The 17,340-nt window shown below is 35.0% G+C and overlaps 1 protein-coding gene across 1 annotated transcript; it reads right to left on the reverse strand.

Moving 5' to 3' along the window:
- Positions 1 to 6,528: 6,528 nt before the first annotated feature.
- On the reverse strand, positions 6,529 to 7,985 carry LOC114259806 ((-)-isopiperitenol/(-)-carveol dehydrogenase, mitochondrial). The gene has a single exon (XM_082909942.1). The coding sequence runs from the start codon at positions 7,407 to 7,409 to the stop codon at positions 6,597 to 6,599; it is 813 nt and encodes a 270-aa protein (XP_082766068.1). The 5' UTR covers positions 7,410 to 7,985; the 3' UTR covers positions 6,529 to 6,596.
- Positions 7,986 to 17,340: the final 9,355 nt, after the last annotated feature.

Genomic DNA, 17,340 nt, shown 5'->3' on the forward strand with positions numbered 1-17,340 from the left:
ACAAAGGCTGGCTTGACAAAACTGGAGTAACCCTGACGCCTCTAGCTGCGGTCTGGTGCCTGAACACCTACATATATATATGAGCAGTGAGCTAAAGCCCAGTGAATAACATAAAGCGTAAAGGGGTTTAGAATGAATGTCCTTACAGTAATGAAAACAGTTCAATTCAATCAGTATTTCAGTCGTTCAGTACAGTAAACAGTCATATGTGGTACATCCATTAGCATAACAGTAACAGTAGGTCTTGAAAGACCGAACAGTAATGATGGCCATCAGTCAGTAAACAATAGTGGTTCCACGAGGGAACCGACAGAGATCTCTGTAACAGTAACAGTAACAGTAAACAGTAGGTGCTAAGGATGCCACAGTACAGTTCAGAAATAAAGGACATACATTCATTCAGTTAACAGTAATCAGTTCAGAAAACAGTACAGTTCAGTTGTTCAGAAAATAATCATTTGTGAACATATCTTTACACAATCGTTACTCACAGAGTTCTGGGCTACAGTATGCTAGAGCGTGTCTCCCCAGTCGCCAACCCTACACAGTTAACAGATTGAACACACACTAAGCTACACAGTTGGGAAACATCATAACTTAATCCCTAATTTGCCTTGGCGTGTTCTACAATGATATCCTCATTAAGATGTCTTAAACTAGGCCTAACAATGCCTAGAATGGGATGAGGATGCAAAGATGCGACCAGAAAACAGTTTCAGAATTTTCAGAAAAACAGAGTCCCGCTCGAGCGCAGGTTTCCCCGCTCGAGCGGTCATGCAACAAAGGTACACGCTCGAGCGTAAACTTTCCCACTCGAGCGTACTGTGAAAGTACTGGATGGGTGAAATCTCCGCTCGACACACGCTCGAGCTTGAGACAAACTCCGCTCGAGCGCCCAATCCTCCGCTCGAGCGTACAGTAAAACAGTGCAGAGAGATGCTGGATGCTCGGATTCTACGCTCGAGCGGCATTTCCCCTGCTCGAGCGAAAGTGCGAAATCTGGAAAACCCAGATTGCACCTCCAAGCTCAAAACCAAGTTCAAAAGCATCAAAACTCGACCTCTTGGGCTAAATTTCCAGAAAACACATGTAAACTCATAGTTAAACATGGTTCAAAACTCAATTTGAAAAATCAAAGCCCAAGGGTGTTTAATTCAAACCCAATTTCAAACCAATTTCAAATCATTTTCAAGAACAATCTTCAAACATGACATGCATGATCTTAAATCATTTTCAAAGCTTCGATGCTGTTTCAAAAGAGCTCAAACCTTCAAAAACAAGATGAACTCATGGAGTATGACCAAAAGATGGACATGCATGTGAGGCATTATGAACTACAACCTCAAAACTTCAATATATGTACATGCATGCAACAATTAAGCTACAATTCAACATCTAAACCATGTTTTGGCTCTAAACTCCATCAACATGACATGAACCATGCAAGATTCAACTTAAAACATGAATAAGAAGACAATGGAGCTACCTTAAGTCTTGTATTTCAAGAAGGGAGTTCAAACATGCAATATCCTCAACAATTTCTTCAATTCTCTTCAAATTCTAAGCAATCTTGAGATGAACTCAAGACTCTCACTTCCTCTCTCTCTAAGTCTCTTCTTGGTCGGTTAGAGGCAACACAAGGACTGATGAAAATGTGTTATGTGAGTGTAATGAGAATCAAAGATGACTCAAGTAGTGGGCCACTCATGTGGCAAAATGGTAAATAAGTCCAACTCTTTTATTAGCTTATTTTAATCTAATTTAATCATACCTAATCAGTTTTCAGGTAAATATTCCATAAAATTACATAAATTATGTTGATCATAAAACACCGATCAATTTCTAATTCGGCCGCCGATAAGGCCTTCAATTAGCAGTTTAAACATATAAGCATGAACAGATAATCATACAGTCAAACAGATAGAATGCAATTTAACTAACATATACTCAGTCAATTCGGTTTCCAATTTCAGTCAGTCAGTTCAGTACTTTAATCAGTTCAATTATCAGTCAGTTCAGTTATCAGTCATCATCAGTTCCGTTTAGCAGTAACCGGTGATTATCGGTAATCAATCAGTCCCTAATCAGTAAACAGTATGAGGGTTGTTACACCGACCTATGGCCGGCAAGCTCCAATTGTGGCCGGCACACTCCCCCAGAGGCCGACGGCAAAACCTAGTCCCAGACCTCGACTTCAACCAGGCATAACTCCTTCATCTGGACCCCTTTTTAGGTCATTCTTGAGCCTAAACTGTAGCCCCGGAAGTCATATTTCCAATGGTAGTATCCTCACATCAAAATTCCAGGTGTTCTAAGAGATATCCCCTCTTTTAGTGAAGACTGCTCAATTTCGGTCCAACCGAATTGATGCCTAACTTCAACCAGCCATATCTCTCTCATCTAGCCTTAGCTTGAGGAGATTCTTGAGTGCAAAATGAAGCCCCAGAAGTCTTCTTTCCAATGCTGGTAGCCTCATATCAAAATTCCAAGTGTACAAAAGGATAGGCCTGATTTAGCGAGGGCTGCTCAACTCTCTCTCGTAACGGTTCACGCCCATCTTCTTCCCCAACTAGGTTTCTTCCCTCTCTTCTTCTTTTCTTCAACCCCAAACCTCTAAACAAGATGTTTTAAATATTTTTTCAAAGAGTTCACCTCTCCTTCATTTATTCCACTATGTCCTTGCTCGATTTACCGAAAAGCGCAACATTTAACGAAATGCGAGCCTTGGAACATCGCAGAAACTTCTTTCAAAAATGTTTTGAAAAAGAGGGTTTTAAGGTCTAAAATCATTTTGGTCAAAATAGTTTTGGCCCAAAAATGGGGTGTAAGGTTTGGGATTTGACGCTCTCCTCTTGCCAAGGAAATCGAACCTTTGCACTGCACAACTTTCATCACCAAGTAAACAATCAGAAGCGCCCAAGTCTTAAGGGCGGTCAAAAATGGGGTGTCTACAGTTGCCCCTCTTTGACAGAACTCAGAGTCATGAAATGACGTGAGTGAATGTCAAAACCTAGAGACGACCCGTTTTTGACAAGATCGAAGACTTGGACAAACAAACAAAATGCTGATGCGGAAACAGATGGTTGCGCCCGCAAACTGCCTACGTATCCCTTTGTAGGGAATCAAACCAGCATAGTTCAAGGGCAGAATGCAAAATGATATGCAATAATATAACAAAACAATGTAAACGATATGCAATGCAATTGCATTATCAAACCACAAGCAGTGCAAAACTACACAAATATTATAAAGGGATGGAGATGCAAAATCAAACTACGTTTAACATAGAAAAGGTGCCGGAATCCTCAAACCACAATTCTCTTAGTGGAATAAGTGCATGCACATGCAGAACTATGTGTTTCACAGAAAGAATACAAGTAATTGGGTGGGATGATATAAGTGAGGAATGATCTGCTGAGGAAAGATCGTGATCCTACATGCTAAATGCAATGCAATAGATACAATGAATATAGTGAATAAAAAGAAAACAATGCAAAATCATACCTTTCCAATAGTAGATGCTGATGCTTGAAGTAGCCCATTTCTCTCCTCTAAGCTCTTTTGCAATCTATACATCTCCTCCTCCATCTTCTTAGCTTTGGCCTCTGCCTAGGGGAAAAAAACAAATAAATAAAAAAATAAAATACACAAAATTAGAGAAGATCTCACAAAGAACATCACTTTACAGAGAAGAACAAAAAGGTGAAATGAAATGATTTTATTTCCAAAGTACACACAGATGCAAACAAATATACATAGAAACACATAAACAAATATACAAATTCACATGCCTGTCTTGTTAGGGTTTGGAGAGCAAATGACTGCTCCTGTGAAGCGAGACGGCTTTGGACCTCCATTGCGATCTTTCACTCCTCCGTACTCGAATCCTTCTTCTTTGTCTCTTCCTTTACGAGTTCATATAACTGATCTCTATACTTCATCGCCACCTACAAAGAAATCAAACACCGATTAACACTTGTTAATGAAAAACAAAATAAAAATGACTTGCTTTTTCGATTTCGGATTTGCGATTTGTGTGAGAGAGATCAGATCTAACAAAATGCAAGAGAAATCAGATCATATCATATCAAATTAGATCAAATCGAGTTCGGATTTCGATCATGTTAGATCGACTTTCTTTTTCGATTTCGGATCTGCGATTTGTGTGTGAGAGAGAGAGAGATCGAGTTCGATGAAGAACAACTAGAGTGAGAGACATCGATATTAATCGCGAGAGAGAAGAGCAGTTTATGAGAGAGATTGTGTGTTACTTTTGTAATTGGAATGGGGTTAAGTGTCTGTTAAGTTAAACAAACTTGGCTCATTATGACCATCAACAAGCATCACGCCTTGAAAAACGTGTTGACTATTGAGGTATACCACAACGTTTTTAAAACATCTTGATTCAAACGCCGTTATAGACCACTTTTCTTGTAGTGTCTCTAGCATTACTGTTTGCCAAAACATGAACTTTCTTTATTTCAATTTATTTTATGGTAGAATCTTCAAAGGAGGAAGATTGGTGATGGGTAGCAGTGTAAAAATGACTTGCGGTTTATGGGCGGTCCAAAATTTACTCGCGGTCTGGGGTGGGCCAGGCCCAATTAAACTCGGCCCAGTTCGGGACCCTAGGCCTAAGCCTGGACCTGGACCTGAACTGTCATTTTGAAGCCCAACCCAATCTATCAGTTCGCTCAAGGCCCACTCAAAGCCCAGCCAGAGGCTCGCCCTGCCCAAAGCCCAGTGTCATTTCTTTTGGAAAGAATAAAATTTTGGTAGAAAAAATAAAAAAAAAAAATATTCAGAGCCACCAAGGACCAAATACTCCTTAGGCCTGGGCTAAATTTTCAAGGTTGTAGGCCAGCCCGAATTTTAGCTGGAGCTTACGTGACCCGACATGGGTCAAATTTACACCCCTAGTAATGGGTGATGCTTGATTTGTGATATGGTGTTTTCTTTGTCTCAAACAAGCAAAAAATACAAAAAGGAAAATGTTTAGCACCCATAAAAATTCTCACAATTATATTTACAATTTATGTGATCAATAATACTTTGTAGCTCGAAAAAGTTGGCCCGAAAGTAGCTCGAATACCAAAACGACGTCGTTTTGGGTATTCTTTTTTTTTTTTGCCCCTCTTTCTTGCTTTTGAATACAGACAGAGGGAAGAGAAGAGAAGAGGTGAGAGAGAGAGAGAGAGAGAGAGAGAGAGAGAGAAAGGAGAGAAGAAAAAAAGGAAGAGGAAGAGAGAAGAAGGAGAAAAGATAGAGATGGCGGTGATGGCGTTGTTTGTCCCCCCTTACCTCTTCTCCTCCTCCTCATCGATATCCTTTCACTGTAGCTTTGTTTTCTAATCTATATTCAAACCTAGGGTTCAACTTCCAGAGCTCCCTCTTTTTAAATTTGTTTTGCCCCAACTTCTTAAAATAAACAAAACCCAAAAACAGTTTTTAAAAGTCTTGCTTTCATTTTTTTTTTATAATTTTCTTGTTTTCTCTTGCTTTTGTTTTAGATTTTACATTTTTTTTTTTTTTTTTTTTTTTGGTGTGGTGATTGTTGGTTGTTGATGATGATGATGATGTGTGTTGTTGTTGTTGATGATCTCTAGTGGATCTGGATCTAAAGATGAAGGAAAAAGGAAAGAAAAAAAAAAATTGTCGATGATGATGATGTGTTGACGAAGATGTTGTTGATGATGATGCCCAACTCCCTCTTCTCTCTTTCTTGTCTCTTCTTTTTCATCTTCATCTTCAGAAAAAAGGGAAAGAAAAAAAAAATTCCAAAACGATTTTGTTTTGGACTCGGGCCATTCGAGCCTTATTATTTTCGAGTTACCAATCGGAACTGTTATATAATATCATGTGTTTTAATTTTTTATTTGTTATATACAATAATAGAGTGTTAACTTTCTTATCATATCATTATAGGTAAATTTATTAATTTAAAAATATGAGTTTCTAACATTGCTAACATATTAGTTTTAAGCTGTCTCTAACAATCTTCCTCCCAAATGATTGATCAAAATGGCCACTTATTTCCCATACTAAACCCCATTTAAAAACAATTTCTAGCCATTTCCTTTTAAAAACAATTTCTAGTCATTTCTTTTTCTTTTTTTTTGGATAAGTAAGTCCTATTATAATTATAAATAAAAAATAGAATAAAGATTGGAACCCCCTTTTCCCCCACTCCCTTTGACCCCTTTTTTTTTTGATTGGTCACTTTTTCTTTTTTTCTTCTCCTCCAATCACCATCCGCCACGTGTGTGTGGGGTGGTGGGGGTTGAAGTTTGAGGGGTCTAAATCACTGCTGTAAAAAATATATAGTATATATAATGAAAGTGTGTGGGGTGGTGGGGGTTGAAGTTTGAGGGGTCTAAATCACTGCTGTAAAAAATATATAGTATATATAATGAAATTCAATGCAAATTTCGGTTTGAGTTTTCTTCAATCATTTATTTATTTAATTATTTAATTTTTTTTTTATAGTCTTTTCATTATTGGAATCATTTAGAGATGGACGCCTTCTACTTTTTGGCACAACAACTCTATTTCTGGCCATTTCCACACTTACAATTGACACAAAACATTGATCAATTTCACGATGTACGATTCATGAATCCACCGTCCACAACAAGGTCATGGCCGGATACAAACGCAGAGTCGTCGGAGGCGAGAAACAACACAGCATCCGCAACATGGTCAACTTTCAACACAATCCCTTTCAATGGATTCATCACCCCAAAAGCCTCCTCAACCTCCTCCGGCTCCTTCCCGAGACTCTTACACATCATCGGCGTCCCCACCGCGTACGGCGACACACTATTCACCCTAATCCCATACTCCCCAAGCTGCTGACTCGCTGCCCGAACCAGCCCCAACACCGCGTGCTTCGACATCGTGTAATCCACGAGCTTCTTCGTCCCCTTACTAGCCGCCACGCTCGCCGTGCACACAATACTCCCCCTCACGCGCCGCTCCACCATCACACGCGCTGCGTGCTTCGCGCAAGCCGCCATGCCACGGACGTTGATGGCGAAAAGGCGATCGAATTGTGGAAAATCGAGGTCGAGGATTACCTGATCGGAGCTGCTTATGATTCCAGCATTGCTGAACATGATGTCGAGCTGGCCATAAATCTGGACCGTCGATTCGACCATGGATTTGACTTGGTCTTCGTCGGTGACGTCGCAGTGGAGGTAGATGCAACGATGTGCGCCGATGGTTTCGGCGAGTTTTTGGCCTTTTTGGTCTTGGACGTCAGCGATTACGACGGCGCGTGCGCCGTGATTGGCGAAGAGACGTGCTGTCGCTTCGCCGATGCCGCTGGCGCCGCCGGTGATGATGGCAACTTTGCCTTGTAGCTTGTTTGAGTGAGATAGACTAGTAGTAGTAGTAGTATTGTCTGCCATCTTCGTAATGGTGTGGGAGATTTAGGCTAGTGTTTTCTTACTCTTCACTGCTGCACTATGGTCAATAATATAAGACTACGGTGTAATAAATTTTGGACTGGCATCATCAACCTTTTATATGATGAAAAATGCTTTGAGGGTCTAATTTTTGAGCTCTAAAGGTAGCTTTAATGAGTTGGCAGTGAGTTCTACCCACAGTAATGTGATGTTTTGGTCTTAATTTGTTTTTATTTTATTTTTTTTATTCATTGTCATGTCATTAGTGCTCCATTAGGACGCCAAAATTAGTGATCTAAATCATTGCTGTTATATGATTGTAATGGAAGATTTCTATTAGCTCCGTTTTCTATTAGCTCCGTTAGTCTTCGGAGGTAAAATAGAAGGAATTTATAGTGAGGGAATTAATAGTGAGGGAATTATTAGTGAGAAGATTAAGTAAAATTATGTTTGTTTTGATGATAGTTGTTAGTTTAGAAATTGTTAAATTATTTTTATATAAAATAATAAAATAAATAAAAAAATATAAAAAATTAAACATTAATATTTAAAAAAAAAATCTCAATATATAAAAAATAAAAAAAATAAAAAAATTTATAATCCCTTCACTATTTTTTTAATATCATCTCCACCTCCTCTATCTCAATCCCCCTTACAACCTCCATCTATATCACCTCTTCCATCATAATCCCCTCTCCAACTCTATAAACAAACACAACACTAAATAATTTCACATCCATCATAATCTCCTCCCATCTATTTAATCCAAAATAAATGGGCCCTCTATTAGAGCATCTTAAACAAGCTTTTTAAAGGTAGTATGTTAATTATTATAGTTCATTTTACTATTTTTTATTCTATTTAGCTTGATTTGATAATAGATTATTTTAATAATTTTTTAATTTTTTTAATTAAAATGTGATGTATAAAAAATTAATATATTTAAAATAATTTTTTAATTTTTTATAAAAAAAATGTAAAAAAAAAATAATATAAAAATTGCTAACTTGATAATTTTGCCCTTGGCGTGTTCAACCCATGACATGCTTGTAACGTGGGAGACCGCTGCCAGCCTGTAAGTGGTCATTTCATGTTGGTAGCTGGTTTTCTCCTTTTTAATTTTTAAATTTTTTTATTTTAATTTCAAACAAAAATGGACTTTAACTTGAAAACACATGAATAAAACTATCGACCCCCGCGGGGGTGTGTGATGGGATCGGTTGTGATTGGCCAGTAAATTTTTTTTTTTTTTTTTCCAGCCACCCCAGGCCGACACGTGGTACTGGCGGGGTCACTAAGGGTGCTTTCAACTGAGGGTTTGAAGCAAAGTTCAAAACACATATATATATCAATATATACTTCATTTGTCTCAAAATAATATTTTGTAATGAATAATTCACTTTTTTTGTATAGTATAATAATTGCACTTGAAAAAAAAAGATTGTAAAAAATTATTGTTTGATAGTACAATTTTTTAAAAATATCAATTATCATATCATAACTATATTTTATTTGTTGTTAATGTAAAAAAGGGGCAACATAACAAGTTTATCTTATGTTTTTCTGTAATTTTTAAGAAAGGAATAACTGCTTTTCCGTTGGCCTTGGCTGACTCTCTTCGTCGCTTGCTTCCTCTTCCTCTTCAGAGCAGAGCTTCCTCGATGTTATGGCCTTGAAGGAAGGGGCTTCTCTTTATTCATCTTGCGTGTTTGATGGTGTTCTTTAGCTCTGTATAGTACACTCTCTCTGATGACTGTGATAGCAGTCCATCAATGAGGGATAAAAATGTCTTTTTACACTAAATTTGACGCACTTCACGTGAATGTACTGTATGTAAGTTTGTAGGGTAAAAATTATAAGTTTTTTAAATTTTTGATAATTTTTTTAATTTTTTTGGCTAAAATTACTATTTGCCAAACAAGTTCTTAATGGATTGACTATTATAATAGTTATTTTAATAAGAGCATCACACTACATTCAACAAAATTTAAGTCAAATTACAACTTAAAATCCACTTTTGTATTTTAGCTAATCTCTTTTATATGTGTACACTCAATAGACTCTCTATTTTAAAATTCTATTTTATGAAAATATTTCTTTTTATTTTGTTCCTCTTCTATAATTTTTTTATTATACTTTATTTATAATCTTATGTATTGACATTGTATTCTATTTCATTAAAATATTTTTTTTATTATATTTTATTTATAATTTCATGTGTTAATACTGTATTAATAATAAAGAAAATTTATTTATAAATCTCATCTTGAGGAATGATGATTCATTTAGTCTCAAATATTTTCTTATAGACCAATTAGTTCCATTTATTTTGGAAAAGTAGATTTGATATATTATTTGGAAATTAGATTTAAGGTTATACCCTTATTTCCATTATGTTTCCTTCTCTTTTTTTCTTTTGTGCTAGAAAGGTAAGATACACAATCTATAAGATTCAAATTTGAGATAAATTTTTATATGATAATCTTTTTCATTTAGAAAACATTTCAAATGGAGTATAAAAATGACTTAAAATATGAAAATTTTCAAGTATTTCAAAAAGATGTGGGATTCTTCAAACATTTCAAAAGAAATACAAAAACTCCTTAGTAAATTTTGGGCAAATGTATAATTTCAAACTGTAATACTCAGACATAACACTTCAATGTAACATTTCAAAAAAAATTCTTAATGCATTTTTTCTAAACGTAATACTCCAATATAATACTCCAAAATAACTCCTTAGTGTAACACTCTAATGTAACATACAAAAAAATTTCTTGGTGTGTTTTTTTCCAAACGTAACACCCCATAAAATGGATGTGGGATTCTTCAAACCATTCGAAAATGAGCACAAAAAGTTCTTAGTAAGCTTTGAGCAAATATATAATTTTAAATTGTGATTCTTACGTTTGAAAAAAAAAAAAAAAAAAAAAAAAGAAGAAGAAGAAGAAGAAGGAGCTTTTTAGTGTTTTTGTGTGTGCTAAATTGGAATATTACATTTTACATTGATTGGAGTGTTGCGTTTGGAAAAAAAATATACTAAGGAGTTATTTATTATTATTTTTTTGTGTTATATTGGAGTGTTACGTTTGAAAAAAGTAAATTAAAAAATATTTTTTGAGTGTTATATTGTTACGTTTGGAAAAAGTACATCAAAAAGTTTTTTTAGTACGTTACATTGGAGTGTTACGTTATTGGAGTGTTACATTTTTGTTCATAATGTTAGATTTGTTCTAGAACGAGAGAAAATCCAAAACTTCTATAGTGTGGATTGTCTAAATATATAATTTTATACCCACTTTTATTCTTAAAAAATTAAACTCAAACATGTAAGTGACTACTCTTTTGTGTAATTTTCACTTTAATGATACATTTGTTGGGTTCATAACAATAAATAGAGGATTAAATAGTGAAATCTAATAACAAATATAAATAGTGAAATCTAAAAAATTAATACAATATTAACACATATTTATTGTTAATATAGTAATAATTGATGAAATGATAAATAAAACACAACATATTAAATATTTTACTACCTAAAATTATTTGTTGGGTCATCTTTCTCTAACTACATGTAAGTAGTGGTTTGATATTAAAATAAAGTAGTTAGTCCAAAATTGCGTTTGATGGAGTATGTTTCTATAGTTTTGTGTTATTAAATAGGCAAAAGAATACTCCAATGAGCTTGATAATGGTGCTCTAAAATTCTTACAGGTTAGCTATATTTGGAGTCTGAGGAGAGTCTTTAAACTTTGTGTATATAAATATGTGAAATCAATAATAGCATTGGAGCACCTAATAAAAAGTTAATTAGGTAAAATAAAGAATATACCTTTTTCATCATTTAGGTGGTGAAAATTAAAGAGTAGCATTAAAGTTGCTCTAAAAATTGTGAACTAATCATGTCAATTTACCGACATTTTAAATTTAGAAAGAATTACAAGTCATTCGATAATACAATAGAATTTCTCTACTACAATTTTTTTTTTGGGGGGGGGGGGGGGGGGGGGCGGCGGTAAGATTTGACTCCCTATTGCAACTTTGAAATGAAGAATCACAATCAGTAAATTTATGTAGGTGATCCTATATATATATATATCAAATAATTACACATTATATATTTTTAAATAAAATATGAATAGTGTCAGTTAGACCCATTAAATATAATGATCTCTCTACTTCAACCCTTGTATGTGTTGGTGAAAATACCAGAAAAAATTATATTTTATTGTTAAATGATGCAAAGAAAATGAGATACAAATAGATCAGGCTGAGGCACGGATATCTCGTTTTCTTTAAGGAGATCAAGCCCACTGCGGTAAGAAGAATTCCAATACCGATGCAGTAGTCACAAAACTATGACTTGTCCCCTCCAGGATATAACAGCCCGACCACTTGTCGTATGGTTCAGGCCAACTCTACACAAGATGGTGAACCCAAAGCTCTACCAAGAAAAACACTCTTCTTTACTAGTAATCTCTCTTATATAGAAAATAGTAGATGAGAGGAACTATTTATAGGCCACTAGGACCTTACAGTTACACCAAAAAAATAAAAACCATTAAATAGGAGAAAATGGAGACTCCAAATAATAAAGAGAAAATGGTTACACCAAAATAATGACCATTAACCAAGATGAGAGGTTACCAAAAATAATGACCATTAACCAAGATGAGAGGTTACCAAATCAATGAAACCCCATTTATGACCAAGATATATAAATAAATAAATAAATAAAAGACATTAAAATGGTCCAACAATCCCCCACTCATTTTAATATTAACAAGGATAAAAGAGAGTACCAAACAAAGATAGATTAGTATGCCTCATGAAGGTGTGTTCTGCATTGAACCTTCATTAGTGAAACAGCAACCTCTACTCCAGAGTCAGTAGTGGTCTCAGATTTGAACTATGACTGCTTAGGGAGAATAAAGAATTACTGCTCACACATAATAATCTAGGTGTTGACATGAGCTTTAAATAGCTAGCACATTACGACCTTGTGCTAATCTCAATTTTCATAAGCATATTCGAGAATAAGCCTTGTTCTCATAGAAAACGGCCCCACTTTCATGCTCACATAGGTGAAATCTATCAAGGATGTTGCTGTAATTTACACACCCCACGCAACAAGAGCTATAGAATTTCATTAAGAGGATAAAAACTCAACCCTCCAACATTACAGGACAAATGCACTAACATCATAGGGATGGATAACAAAATATTAAAGATTGCATTTTTTACAACCACTATATGATTCGTTCTTCCCATTGAACCTAGTTACAGGATCTCTGGTCCCTAGGTTGGGTATCCTCATACATGGTTTATAATTTTATAGGCTTCAAACCCATCCCCCTCAATGTATTCCAGACTCTATCTCTCGCCAAGGCCTTGGTTAACGGATCCGCAAGATTATCACAAGATCTTACATAATTCACAGTTATGATGCCATTACTCAAATAGGATCTCACATTACTATGTTTCCTTCGAATAGGTCTGGATTTACCATTATAAAAATGATTGTTCACTCTACCAATAGTAGCAGTGCTATCACAACGAATTAACACGGGAGGAATTGATTTTTCCCAAAAAGAAATTTCATGTAACAAATCTCTCAACTAATTTGCTTCCTCACATGCTGAAGCTAACGCTATAAGCTCAGCTTCCATTGTAGAATTAGCAATTATCGTCTGTTTTTTAGACTTCCAACATATAGCACCACCACCCAAGGTAAAAATAAAATCAGAGGTAGAGAGAGAATCACCTGACCAAGTGTTCCAATCAGCATCACTATATCCCTCAAGTACAGCAGGATACTTGTTATAAAACAAACCATAATTTTTGGTTCCAGATAAATATCTCATAATTCTTCCCATGGCTAGCCAATGATCTCAACTTGGTTTGCTAGTAAACCTGCTAAGTACTCTAACAGCATATGCAATGTCAGGTCTAGTACAGTCAATAGCATATCTCAAACTACCAATCATACTAGCATATTCCTTTTGATTAATTACTTTCTTTTCATTTGTTACAACAGATAAATGTATGCTTGCATCAAAAGGAGTAGCAACATGTTTACAGTCTAGAAAATTATATTTCTTTAACATTTTCTCAACATAATGCGACTGATCAAGAAAAATACCATCATTAGTCTTGGTAATTTTAATTCCCAAAATAAAATTGGCTTCACCAAGATCTTTCATATCAAAGTGGCTATTAAGCATATTTTTAGTCTCATTATAATATGCAAATTAGAGCCAAAGATAAGTAGATCATCCACATATAGGCTAATAATCACATGTGCATTCTCATAAGTTTTATAATATATGCACTTATCACATTCATTCGTCTTGTAGCCATTCTCAAGCATGCAGGAATCAAATTTCTCATACCACTGTTTAGGAGCTTGTTTAAACCATAAAGGGATTTAGTTAGCTTACACACCTTGCTTTCTTGGCCAGGCTCCACAAAGCCTTCGGGTTGGTCCATGTAAATCTCCTCATCTAGATCTCCATTTAAAAATGCTGTTTTTACATTCATTTGATGAATTTTTACATCATGAATTGCAGCCACTGCAATCAACAATCTAATGGATGTAACTCTAGTAACCGGAGAAAAAGTATCAAAGAAATCAAGATCAACTTGTTGCTTAAAACCTTTAGCAACAAGTCTCGCTTTATATTTATCTATAGTTCCATCCGAGTTAAGTTTTTTATGAATGACCCATTTACACCCAATAGTTTTACAACCTGGAGGTAAATCCACTAGCTTCCATGTTTTATTTCAAAGTAGTGAGTCTATCTCATCATTTACAGCCTCTCTCCAGAAAATAGCATCAGGTGATGATAAAGTTTCTTGCACCGTAAGAGGAATTTCTTCCACATTGTAAAGATAATAGTCAGAGCCAAAATCTTTTTCAACTCTAGCTCGTTTACTTTTTCTTGGTTGGATTTGAAAATTTTCTTTTTCTTGAAAAACTTGAGAAAGAGTAGAAGGACTAGGCATAGATAAAATATTTTCAGAAATTATTTGACCCCCACTATTTCTAGATTTGAAAGAAAATTTATTTTCATGAAAAATAGCATCACCTGATTCAAAGATAATATTATTTTTCATATCAAAAAATCTATAAGTTGTACTATGCAACGCATACCCAAGAAAAGCACAACTGGTAGCTCGTTCACCCAATTTAGGTCGTTTAGGATCTGCAAGCCTCACAAAAGCTAAACAACCCCAAACCCTCAAATAACCTAGATTTGGTTTATGCCCCCGCCACAACTCATAAGGGACAATTTTAGTCTTTTTGTGTGGCACTCTATTTATCACATGGCAAGCTGTCAAAATAGCCTCGCCCCAAAGATTTGAGGGAGCACCTGAATCAATAAGCATAGCATTCGTCAAGTCAATTAACGTTCTATTTTTTCTTTCAGCTACGCCATTTGATGAAGGTGAATATGGTGGAGTAGTCTCATGAATAATTCCCAATGACTAAACAAAAAAGTTGAATCCTAGATATTCATACTCCCGGCCTCTATCACTTCTAATTCTTTTAATCTTTTTACCGAATTGATTTTCCACTTCAAGAAGGAATTCTTTAAATTTCTCAAAAGCATCGCTTTTATTTTTTAATAAATATATTTTTTTTATTTTGAAAAATCATCAATAAAAGTAATAAAATATCGATTACCACCCCGAGTTAAAATTCCTTCAAACTCACACAAATCAGTATGAAATAATTCTAGCAATTCGGTAATTTTTCCAACACTCTTGCTAATTTTTGCTTTGCTGCAAACTTCACAATTCTCAAAAAAAATTTGTCACTTTAGGAATTAATCATAAATTACTCATGATTCCCACATATTTACTGTTAATATGACACAAGTGAGCATGCCAAAAATTAATAAAAGACAACATGTAAGTGGTGTCATAGTAATAATCATAAAATTAATAGCCACTTTTGCATCATGTGCCTCGTAGTTTTCATCATTCATCTCCTCGGTTGGGATTTTGTTTGGATTCTTTTCGGTAAGAACATATGCAACTTTCAAAAGGCTAAGGTAAAAAAGAACTTTTCCTTTTCACCTCTTAAAATGAACTCTTTTGAACTTGAAAGGCTTGTTGAGATCTCCAATTCCATCATTGGTTTTTCTAATACTTGTTCCATGTTTGATCTCCTTAAAATTGTTGGTGAAAATACCAAAAAAAATTATATTTTATTGATAAATGATACAAAGAAAATGAGATACAAATAGATCAGGCTGATGAACGGATATCTTGTTTTCTTTAAGGAGATCAAGCCCACTGCAGCAGGAAGAATCCCAATACCGATGCAGCAGTCACAAAACTATGACTTGTCCCCTCCAGGATACAACAGCCCGACCACTTGTCGTATGGTTCAGGCCAACTCTACACAAGATGGTGAACCCAAAGCTCCACCAAGAAAAACACCATTCTTTGCTAGTAATCTCTCTTGTATAGAAAATAGTAGATGAGAGGAACTATTTATAGGCTACTAGGACCTTACAGTTACACCAAAAAAATAAAGACCATTAAATAGGAGAAAATGGAGAGACTCCAAATAATAAAGAGAAAATGGTTACACCAAAATAATGACCATTAACCAAGATGAGAGGTTACCAAAAATAATGACCATTAACCAAGATGAGAGGTTACCAAAGTAATGAAACCCCATTTATGACCAAGATATATAAATAAATAAATAAAAGATATTAAAATGGTCCAACAGTATCCATCTCAATTTTTTTTACTGTTGTGTGGAAAAAAATTAGAGTATGATTATGGAGTGGAAGACAATAATCATCTAAGAGTTTACTGCTTGGATTACCTCTATTAATAGCATCAACTACTCAACTGTTATTATTATTATTATTTCTATTAATTTGACTTGAGATCCTTAGGTTTAGATTTCTATTGAAATTTCACATGATTCATTATTAATTTTAATTTATTTTTTTTTTGGGACAAAATGTAAGATGTAGTAAGTTATTTAAGGGAATTATTGTAATGTTAATTATGATATTTGTCACGCCCCCCCAAAAAAAACATACTATTGAAATAATAATATTAACCATAGCTCTTAAGAGATACCGGAATTATTTCCATATATTCCATTACATAATCTCAAATGTTTATACAAGAATAATCTCACATGCAAACATTCACTGAATCCTAGTACATGAATCTATAGCATGTAAAATCATTCAATCAAAATAAGTAAACGCCCTCAAGGGCTTACAAGTTCCAAGGCCTAAGCCCAGTTACACAAAAATAGTCTCTCGGACCCATACATGAATATCCCTTGGCATTACAAAAATTACAATCACAAACAAAATAGAACCTTGTGCTCTCAATTCATACTTCCACACCCTATTTCAGCGGGTTCACCATGTCTTTTCCTGAACCAAAATCCCATAGGATTGAGCATAAAGCCCAATAGAGAACTCTTAACAAAGTATATATATTTATGCAAGATTCTCAACATGATATGCACATGCCATGCTATGCTATGCCCTTTAAAAAAAAAAAAATCTACATTTACATCTTTTAAAAACCACCATGCTCAATGTTAACTTGATATCTCCACAACTTGGGAATTTACAATTTAGTTCAATGGGGCAGCAAATACAACTCAGGTAATCCCTAGGTTGGTGTCTGCAAGTAGGCATAACTAGCACTACCAAAAACCCCACTTTACCGGTTGCTAACCGGAAGGAAAGTGGTACCTCCTCCGCGCGTGTTTTCGATCTTTCATCTCGGACACTCGGGCCAACTTATTCAATTTCATCTACACCTCCTATCCAGACTTACCAACGTATTTACTCCAAAATATTTCAATGAAGTCATTTCACAAAATTTCTTTCTTAATGCAAGTTTCAATCCCAAATACGGTGTTTACAATAAGCAAGGTATT

This window comes from Camellia sinensis, chromosome 15 (assembly GCF_055761805.1).
Source record: "Camellia sinensis isolate YWXY chromosome 15, ASM5576180v1, whole genome shotgun sequence".
NCBI lineage: Eukaryota > Viridiplantae > Streptophyta > Magnoliopsida > Ericales > Theaceae > Camellia > Camellia sinensis.